Here is a 10,950-nt window from a genome sequence, read left to right on the forward strand (position 1 = left end):
CCCGAACGCCTGGGGGCGACGTGACATCATCCCTAAAGCCTTTGGATTCCAGCTCGGGATCTTCCTGCGCTGTTTCATGTAAGGATCTAGGAAGTAGTCCCGCTATCTGAATCGACGTGTCTTTAGTTTTTAAAACAGCAGAAGCGGAAAGTTTCTTCTCTATATAAGCCAAAAATCTCAGCGAGAGTATGTCTTTCGTCCCAGGTCAGCCGGTGACTGCTGTTGTGGTAAGTTTGAGGGCTGTGGCTCTCCACATTTAACCGCACTCTATTGTTCAGCTTCTCACCCGACTTTAGCACCAAACCGTTTCGGTGCAAACTCTGAATTAACTAATGTTGGGTAACTACACGCGCTAACCAGCTAACTGGAGTTTTTGCTAACAGCAGAGCGACTTTCTTTGTTTAGCTAAAAGCAGTTGAGTGAGAGCAGCTGAACAGATATGAGCACTTTATGTACCCAGTAATGTTAAATTTAACCGAATAACTCATTAAATCACTGCAGCAAAGAAGTGGGCACTAACGCGGGACACAAAGGGTGACATGAAGTTGACCGTTAATTAAAAGACAACTGAGTTTATCGTCAGAAAACTGCTGTTAATGAAAATGGGCGTCGCCACCTTTGTAAATCAGGCTTCCTGGTCTTCTCCAAAGCTGAAGATCTAGCTGGAGATGGACAGCTGGGATTTTAGCAGGCCTGTGTTGTAGAGCAGAGTGTGTGACAAGCACTAAATTATCAATACTAGGAAATCTGAGCAATTGCTGTGATTTGAGCTAACTGATAAGTCAAGTTTTTCAGAGTCAAATCTTTGTTTAACTTTATATATTTTCATAAATCACTGTTGTTCGATCTTATTTTGCTTTTATTTGACCTTTGCAGCTCAACATTTGTCCCCCCAGAGTCCCTTTTGTATAAATAGACTGAAATATTGACGTAAAAGAGGCATTGCGTTTAATTTGTCCTGATCAAATAAAACAGCAGTCAGTGATTTGTGGGGATTGGATGAGGGTGGATCCATGCCCACCCAATACATCCACCTTGTTGCCTGTGTCCCCTAGCATCAGAGAGTGTGCACGGGCAGGGAGGTTGTTTATCCCAATCATAGTCTAGTCAGTTGTGTGTAAGAATCAGTTTCTGTAATGTCTTCTAAAATACATTTTTAATTCTTTAATATAATATTTTTTTAATGATCACTCAGTTGTGCCCCTGCTGGTTGACACACACTTCAGATCAAGCCACCTCCTATAATGAAATACTATAAGATAGAAGTCCTGACTTACGCAATAATTGCGCTACTCTACTATCATTGTTTTTTGTTCAATGCCCTCAAAGGACGTGTGGGTGTGTTTAAATTCCCGTTAACTTTTCAGACATTTTTTGAGTCATGAATTCTCTCATACAGGAGGTAGTTGCATAACATTGTACCACACACACACACACACACACACACACACCCTCTCCAGGGGCCAAAACCTAAAGACATAAATCCAAAAGTTTGTTTTATTTTCAGAATAATGTTTTTGTTTTTGATATATCATAGGACCAATAGTAAAACTGCATGACCAATTTAACATAACGGCAGCATAACAGACACTCCATGTTTGAGCTTTTCCCCCTGATAATTCAGCTAAGAAAATGTTAAAATATGTAACTTGAATAAATTTTTACAGGTAATGTCAAATTTGTTTCTGCCTGGAAGTTTCTTGTGGCTCCTTCTTGCGCTTATAAAGTTATGAGGAATCAAAAATGCCGGAAAGAAATGTGGCAAATTTTAAATTGCAAAATTTTGACCTACTTTTTTAACTTTGAGAATTTGTAACTTGAAAAGTTTTTACAGCACAACATCATTCGCATGAATTCAGTAAATATATTACATTTATTATGCATTAAAAAGTCAGTGGATTCGAAAGGTGGGAATGTATTTTTCTTGCTTTAGCTGTTAGAGTTACATAATTTGAAATAAAATTTATACAGTACATATAAGTATTATGTCACAGGTCTACACAAAAATACCTTTGAAGCAGGTTTACTGTAATACACAAACTTACTAGATGTTTGTTTGTTTGTTTTTTCATCAAGTCTCGAACAACTAAATCACCTGTGTTGGCGTGCAGGTACACCTCAGCCCCCTGAAAGCTCTAATCTATATCAGATGTTATGAGGAGTCATAATAGACTGGTGTACGCCTTTTAATGCACAAATAACAGCTATTAAAAATGTTGTGTGATTTTCAATTCATGTCTATAAAATTATACATCCCTAGCAACCACCTAGCAACAAGCTGAAATTGCCCATTGTTAGCATATAAAGAAAGACTTCTCACTGTGATTGAGTATATCGGTTTGCCAACAGCATGAACACGTCAAAAATACTGTCGCATACACATGCTGACTTTTAAGTCTGCCTGTAGGGTCCTTGTGATTACGCAGACTGTGTGAATCCGGCACATTGAGAAAAGCAGCTCAAGTCATTGTCAGACTTTGGATCAGCCACACTACTGAGAGGCTGTCTGATTATTCACTGTCGCGCACACAGAGCCAGTCTTTGTGTTTTGAAGAGTCTCTCTGAGTCATCTGTCTCTGCGATGTAGTGAAACTGCAGCTGCTTGTCAGTGTCAAGGGTAGGGCCCGTCTGTCTGGACTCAAGTTAAGAAAAAACAGCCTCTGAGATCCATCGTTTGCCTGCACTGAAATCTAGAAAATGAGTCTGTGGTGATTAGTCGGTGCTTCACTACCTGACGGGAAGATAAGTTGTCCATCTTTCTGTAATTACTGCGATGTGTATGTCAGTTGGGAGTAGAGCAGGGCGATATGACCAAAAATATTTATCACGATATACATTTGAAAATTTGCGATAACGATATAACTGACGATATAATTGACACTAGACAAAATACTTTACAACTCCACAACTTTATTAGTTTAAAAAAACCCATCAATGTATTTTCACTTAAAGAAGCAGCTGTTTTTTTTTTTTTGTTTTTTTATGTGCCTTAAAGTTATATAAAAATGTAACAATGCAAATTCCTTGCTGACAGTTTAACCAAAAGGCGTTTCCAGTGGAAACTGGCCGACATATCCTCAGCATAACCATGTATAATATCCACAAAACTTAAAAAGAGGTTATACACACACAATACGGTAATATTATGTTGAAGCACAGTACGTATCACTCCGCGAGGCGCCTGCCAACAATAGCCGTAATGCTCCGACAATCCATCAAGCGGTGCGGGTTCGTAGCTTAGCAAAGTCGTACTAAAACATTTGACAGATTTTCGAGCGCCGTGTACATAAAATCATTTCGAGGTCAGTAAACACAACCAGAGTTCATACAGTAAGACACACGGGATTATAAGGGGCACTGTCGATTTTCAGAAAAATCAAAGGATTGATTTTAAGTGTGCCGTATTTTCCAAACAACACGGTAATAACGACGGCCCGCTAGCATGCTCTACCAAAAATAGTGCTTTGTTGTGTATCTGACGGACGAAAGCCAAACCAGGAAACATCAAAAGTAGTCAAAATGGCCAATTATAGCCTGGACCCCAGAGGGTTAAACAACAAGTAACGCAATAGTTACTTTTCAAGTAATTAATTACTTTTAGAATCTTGTAACTCAGTTATTAACTCGGTTAATTTTTTTTGAAGAAGTAACAAGTAACTATAATTAATTTTTCAAAATAACTTGCCCAACACTGATTATTTATGGGTATGGAAGTGTTTCGTTTTTCTACCTTCATAGTGAAGAGTTTTTAATCCGATCGTAGTGAAATGTGAAGGGAAGCAATTGCGTTCTTTCCGTGGTCCTGTCAACCTAATTTAACTGGAGTTTATCGTATTAACATTAGCAGTGATGGAAACAAGAACATTTCAGCAAACGTGACTGAGCAGCACGCGAGAAAGCTTGGTGATAAGCCTACCCAATATTTTCCTCAACAGTATTTAATGTTTTTAAATTTGTTTTCTTTTGTTAAACAGGAACGAGTTGAGATTCAGAAGCTGCGGCAAGGAGAGAATCTCATCCTTGGCTTCAGCATCGGAGGAGGGATAGACCAGGACCCCGGGCAGAATCCCTTCTCTGAGGACAAGTCTGACAAAGTGAGTTTATCTGCAGCTATCATCTCTTTACGTGCAGTTTTTTCATCTTGATTCTCTCCCTTTGTTCTTAATAGAATATTTGTAGACAATAGTGATGTAGCCGAAAGGAATAAACCCACAAATGACCCTATCAAAAGTGAAATTATATATTTTCCATGTTTTCTGTCATGGTTATACATATACAGCGGTGGATTTTAGTATAAATGTGATCAAAGTTTAAGATGATGAGGTGCTCTGTCTTCGGGTCACTCGTTTTGGTTATGTGGATTTTATTCTTAATTTGGCAAGACGCTGAATATCCACCCACAAGTTGCAATTGCGCTAAAGCCTAGTGGTACAAGTATCCACAAAGTACTTATCGTTTTGGTTAACTAAAGGCCTGAACACGTTACTCATGGCCTCGGGTGGTGACTAAACAAACTCAGCAGAGCTACAGAGAGGAAGACTTCAGGTTTACATTAAGTCATGCTGACTGCACAGAAATGTACCAGCTGATTTGTTAGAGAGGAATAAGACTTAGATACTGGCTTCTACACTTTTACTGTTTCCTTTATTAACATATTTTTGAGCATTACAGGAACTTTGTTGTGAGAGATGTCCTCTGTGCCCTTAAATTAACAACAGATCAGGCCTCTGTCCATTTTTCTCTTTATTTTAATCCTAATTTTACTTTAATGGGACAAAAATAACTTCTTATGCTAGTGTATCCTTTACACTTTAAGCACTTGATGCTTTCCCCCTGGGATCCTCCTCCTGTACTGCCAGACTGGCAGTATTGAAGGCAAAGGCCTTCAGGGATATTCTGTATTATTTTGGACTACCCATTTTAAACCAGACCTGCTCTCCAATTGTGGCAAAAAAATGAAATGATGAGTTCTTTGTTTTCACAGGGCATTTATGTGACCAGGATATCACCTAAAGGCCCAGCAGACTTGGCCGGCTTGAAGATGGGAGACAAAATAATGCAGGTATTTAGTGAAATGAAGTTTTTCTTTTGGAATAGTTGATCCACAAGATGGCACTGTGTACCTCAGGAGCAGTGCTGTGATGTCTTTTACTTTTGGTATTTGATTCTTTTTATTTCAAACTAAGTTCCTTCCTTCTTTCCAGGTGAACGGTTGGGACATGACCATGGTGACTCATGATCAGGCTCGTAAAAAACTAACAAAGAAGAGAGAGGATGTGGTACGACTGCTAGTAACCAGGAAGTCGCTTGAGGAGGCTGTCAAACACTCTAAGTGCTCTTATCCCAAACACTAGTGTGGTGGCTCTACTTTTACACAGACTAATGCCATAGCCAAGGAATGAAGACTCACTTGGAGAACACATACTACCCCAAATAGTTGCACCGTGGCCTTTATACTCCAGTAATGCAAAAATAGATAAGTAAACAAACTGAGACAAATCAGTTTGTTCATTCAGATCAGTCTGTAGAAAATGAGACTGTTATCTGTTTTGTTTTTTTCTCTCATTTGTGGCATATCCAATTATAACTGATCTCAGTAAATTATGTGAAATGACGCTGCTTGAATAACAGCATTTGAGATATTTGTAGCGATTGTCTTCATTTGTACTTAAAGCAATTTAAATTAGCATTTGGAGAACATTTTATAGACCGGTTCTTCTGGAAGGAGTGTTAAGTCATTCACACATTTAGAATTTATTTGTTAAGTAATTTGTAATTTGTCCACAAGGTTATTTGGGAACAATCCGAGTTTAATTTGTTTTCCAGCAGCTGACCAAAGTTAAACTGGACACACTGGATACACCCAGAAAAATTCACTGTTGTTTATTCATCTCAGTTAAAGAACCAATATTTTTCTGCCACTAACACAGCAACAAATGCCAAAGTAAAATCAAAGTTTTTGTAATTTAGTATTTCCAGTTTTCTTTTTCTTTAAATAATGGTACAGTGTATTGTATAAAATCTATGCAAAAAATGTCAATAGAGCCAATTTCCAATGTGTTTTTTTTTCCCTAATGATAATTCTACTGATGCATCACATTTTTCAAGTTGCATTCAGTGTAACATCCTCTCATCTGTTAAAGTAACTACACAGCCAGAATTACAGTAAAGGTGTTTCATATGAACATTACTTCACATGTTGGATGTTTCTGGATGCACACTTGTCAAATCAGCTTTCTCATTTTCGGCATATTTGCTTCCAGTTACCTTTTATCGGCTTCAGAAAGAGAACGATGCTTTTTTGTTTGTTTGTTTGTTTTTCCTGGAGGAGATGATATTCAGCAGTTAGCTCCACTGAGACTGTTTCGAGGTTTAAATAGTTTTGTTTCTTGTCACTGAACAAAAGTCCAGTTTGAAACTGTAAATCAGCCAAGGAGGAGTGAATGTTGTTTGTTAACTTGAAAATGTGCACAGGAGCCTTAAATGTATTAACACTAAGTTTTAATAATTCATTTCCAATTTACCAGTGTGGTATGATCTCATTAGTGCATCTTTCCTGCAACATGTAATAAATGACACTGGAGATGACTGGTTTACTTCTAATAAGTATGTTTGCTATGAAACCTTTTCGTACTGAAACCGATATTCTGCTACATTTCTTTTACTTTTGGGTGAACTTACTTTTTTTTTTTTTTTCCATATGTAAGTTGCTTATAAAATATTAAACTTTTTACAATATTATACAAGCAATAATCAAGTTTGTAAAATAAATGGTTTGCTCAAATAAAATACCTGTATAACTGTAAAAAAAAACCAAACAAACATGCTGCTGGTCATTTATTGTTTCATACTGTACTGTAGAGTCGATTTACAGGCACATGTGGGCCTCTCAGTATTTTAAATTCATGTCATCTTAGATTCTCTAAGAGTTTTTGACGAACTGCTCTGTTGGAAACCACTGCTTCAGAAAATGTCAGTATAGCGGTATTTTTATAAAAGTTTAGCCTGCAAAATTTTATGTTTCAAACATTTTGCTAAAGACTTTGTGCTCATCTGGCAGTTTACAAAGTTTGTTTTGGTATTTTTGTTGTTTGTTTCATTGTAGAACATTTGAAAAGGGAATGTTTGTCAGATATAAAAGGAGTTCTGCTTTTTCAACAATGGCCGACTGAACGCTGTTTAGAGTTGTACTATCTTGATATGTTAATGTCATTGGGTCTGATCCAAACGTTGTCAGGGTGCTCGAACACGAAACCAACAGATTCAGATAATGTCATGTTAATAGAAAGGACCGCATGTGTGAAACGTGCTAAAATCTGCGAATAACAGACATACAGTAACTGATTACTTTACCCCTCTTTTTTATGTTGCAGGACCTTCAGATAGCTTCGTCATGCCAGTTAAAGAGTAATCAGCTGACATTTCAAAGCAAAGAATCTATTCCCTGACCTTTCCGTGTTTAGCAAGGCTTTTTGATAGTGACCTCTTCTTTTATCTCTTAAATGTGTCCGCTATCAGCTATTCAAAGCATACCTTTGAACAGAGGTCTCAGATAATTCATAGAAAGGAACCTTTCCATTGTGTTGCTATAACTGCATATGCCTCTAATATTTCATTTTCCACTTTGCGCAGTGACAAGTGTGTTCAAAATAACACTGGAAGTGCATTTCTCTGCCTGCAAGCTACATAATTGTAAACCCTTTTTTGGGGTACACTTATGTTCCAGGGCAATAAAAAGTAAACATTCGCACCAGTACTTCTAGATTTTAAGGTGAAATATTAAAGCTATTTAAGGGGAAAATTTAAAAAAAGGAAATGTTGTTTTTATTTGTATTTTATTAATTTCGAATAGATCAGGGCTACTGTGATTTTAAATTGTTTTGGAAAAGCTGTTTTTGGTGTTGTGTAATGCACTGCCAGTGAATTATTTGTGCTCTGAGGACCAAACACCTGAACTGAATGTGCTGTGTAATGTTTAAAGTCTTAAAATAACATCTGGACACATAATGGGAGAGGGTCGATTTAGGGCACCGCTTAGCTAAAATCCCCCCTTTGAGAAATAATTTATGAGCGAGCCGTGTGTGTGCGCTTGTTATGTTTATCAGGACAGAGGAAGCATGCTCCATTCCACTTACCTGGGCTTCATAATACTATTGCACCATGTTGTGAGACAAGAATGCGATTGTGCAAACACCAGCTAAAGCTCAGACTCGCTATCTAGGTTGGCTTTCCCTAATACCGCAACATTAATACCTTGTGTGTTGCTAGGTAACTAATGGACAGCTATTAAGTGGGTAACAGCGAGCCCCTAATTTGATTCCAGTGTGATTATTTAATCAGCATTTACCAGTCAGCAGTAGTTAAACGAACCACCTATAATGACATGAGTAAGAATGCAGCTTCTTGCTGCTGAAAGATAACACTAAGACAAATGTTTCTTCCTGCAAGCGGGTGAATAATTACACTATCTAAACATGGATCATACATGATCCATGCCTCCCACGTTATGGCAGGATAATTGGGTTGCCATGGTAATGCGGACTGCTCCTATCACTGTGGTCATACGCCAGATTGGAACTTGAAGGAAGCCTACAGAGGTATCCCGATCCTAGGCTGGACTGTTGTAATTCCTTATTGCGAGGCTGTTTAATAGCTCTACTACCTGACAAAACCATATTTATATCTAATTGTTAGCCACTTATCACTGGCTGCCTGTGGGACTCATAATATCCCCGTGGTTCTTGGAGTTCTAAAAAGTATAGTAGGAGGTAGAGCCTTCAACTTTCAGGACCCTGTTCTGTAGAATCAGCTCCCGGTTTGGACTCAGACACCACGTCTACTTAAAAAATTAGGCCTAAAGTCCTTTTTATAAATCTTATATTTAAGGTTGGATCTGTTGTTCAGTGATATAGGCTCAAAATGCTGGGGTAGATGCTATATTGTGCATCTTCTCTGCTTTCCTCTCTCATCCACCATGCATTTATTAGTATGTTGCACTATTTCTGTAACCTTCTGTGTTTTCACTCTTTCTGCATTTTTTTTCTAGCTCAAGTGCTGCACGTTACTGATCTGCTGCTACCGCCATTAAAAACTAAATTGTTTATCATCTCTCTTTTGTCTTCGCTTTCCACTCACCCCAACTGATCAAAGCAGATGGTCAACCTCCCTGAGCCTGGATCTGCCAGAGATGTCTTCCTGTTAAAAGGGAGGGGGGTTTGGTGATCCGAGGATATTGTTGGGTTTCTCTTTAGAACATTGTAAAGATTTACCTTTCAGTCTGAAATGTTGCGCAACATAAATAAGGCTGAATTGAAAGCTGAATGTTGGAGACATTGACAATAAAGGAGAATCCTAAAGAGTCTCTCAAAAATGAAATGTTACAGAGCTTACCATTCTGTGACAGTTCATCAGTTTAGGAATGATGCTCCTAAATTTAAAATTAAAATATTTAAATATATATTTAAAGCTGAATTCTATATACAGTCATGTAAAAAAGAAAGTTTCCAAAGGACTCTGTGCAGTCCTGTGACAATCTAAATACATCCATGATTCAACAGCTTGTGAAACCAACACTGTAAGGAGTTTTGACCCATTCTTTTTTATTCTTCTTTATAATGTTGCAGTTCACAGCACTTAGTTAAGGTCTGGACTTTGACTGGGCCGTTGCAGCATGTTGAATCTTTTGTTTTTCACAAAATCCATCCACCAAAAGTGCTTAACAGCTGGTAAAAGGTGTTTGTGCTGATATGTTGTGTTTTGCTTTTGTCAGACTGTGAATTATAGCCAAACATGTCTGCTTCAGTTTAATCTGTGGAAAGGTCACAGTTCCAGGAGCCTTGTGGTTCTTTCAGATATAACTTTGCAGAGCTAAGCTATGCTGCCATGTTCTTTTTAGAGAGAGGAGGCTTTCACCTGACAAGCTTTCTAAAGACTGATTTTGTTCAGTCTTTCTTTAACTGTACTGTCATGAAGATTAACATTTAGTATGGTAACTTTTGTTTTTTTTCCATTTATTTTAGCACTGCGTGGTCTGATTTTGGGGTGAACTTGCTGTGATTTCTACTCCTGGGAAGATTGTGGCATTAACACAGACACAATAAAACCCCCAAACTTCAGTATTCATGAAGGATGGTAAAGTTCACTGCATGCATTTGATTAGAAGTATTTACCCTTTTAATTCCCATGTAAGCAGTCAGGGTATGTTTAGTTTTTTCACAGGAATGTCCTGTCCTATGTACAGTCCTGTCTATTTAGCTGTTCTATTTAGCTTCTGACAATGCTAGATTACAATAACATGCATTTTACAATAAAACATAATAAGCAAAAATCATAAAGGAATCAAAATTGAAGAAGAAGAAGGAGAAGAAGTTGGTTCTAGAGCTGCCTTTTGTCCGTGGTGTGAAGATTGAGACTGTTCTTTATCTCTAATCTTTCTTAAATCTTTCTGGAACAGTTGACAAAAACTCAACATAGCAAAAGTTTTAATAAGTTTTAAATTTCTAGTCTTCTTGTCTCTGAACATCAAACTTAACCAAACTGTCAATTAAAAGCTCCAGAACAGCTTCCAAAGTCTCCAGTCTCAGCAGTCACATTTGGTGGTGCCCAATAAAATAAAATTAAAATACCTCTACAACATCTTGATTCTGTTTGTTGAATAGTTTCACTCTGAAAAATAAAAGTTCATCCACTGTTATGTTTAATGGCTTTTTTCAATGGCTTTTATTTATCTACTTATGTATTTTTAATTATCCTCTATTTATCTCGTTGAGATTAAAGTCTCCTTTTCGACAGTGACTTGACCAAGAAAGAGGCGTTTTATTGTTATTTTATAACAATAAAACGAGTAAAGAAACAAATAGAAAATGTTTCAACTCGTCTCCAAATCCTGCGCAGTTTGTTGGCTTGTTGTTTCTTTGTTCGTGCCACACAGTTGTGTATATTATATGACTG

At 37.5% G+C, this 10,950-nt stretch overlaps 1 protein-coding gene across 1 annotated transcript; it reads left to right on the forward strand.

The window, feature by feature from the left end:
• On the forward strand, window positions 1-6,800 carry tax1bp3 (Tax1 (human T-cell leukemia virus type I) binding protein 3). The gene is made up of 4 exons (XM_004554944.6): window positions 1-227; window positions 3,975-4,094; window positions 4,985-5,062; window positions 5,205-6,800. The coding sequence occupies exons 1-4, from the start codon at window positions 189-191 to the stop codon at window positions 5,352-5,354; spliced, it is 387 nt and encodes a 128-aa protein (XP_004555001.1). The 5' UTR covers window positions 1-188; the 3' UTR covers window positions 5,355-6,800.
• The last annotated feature ends 4,150 nt before the right edge of the window (window positions 6,801-10,950 follow it).

Source organism: Maylandia zebra, linkage group LG23 (assembly GCF_041146795.1).
Source record: "Maylandia zebra isolate NMK-2024a linkage group LG23, Mzebra_GT3a, whole genome shotgun sequence".
NCBI lineage: Eukaryota > Metazoa > Chordata > Actinopteri > Cichliformes > Cichlidae > Maylandia > Maylandia zebra.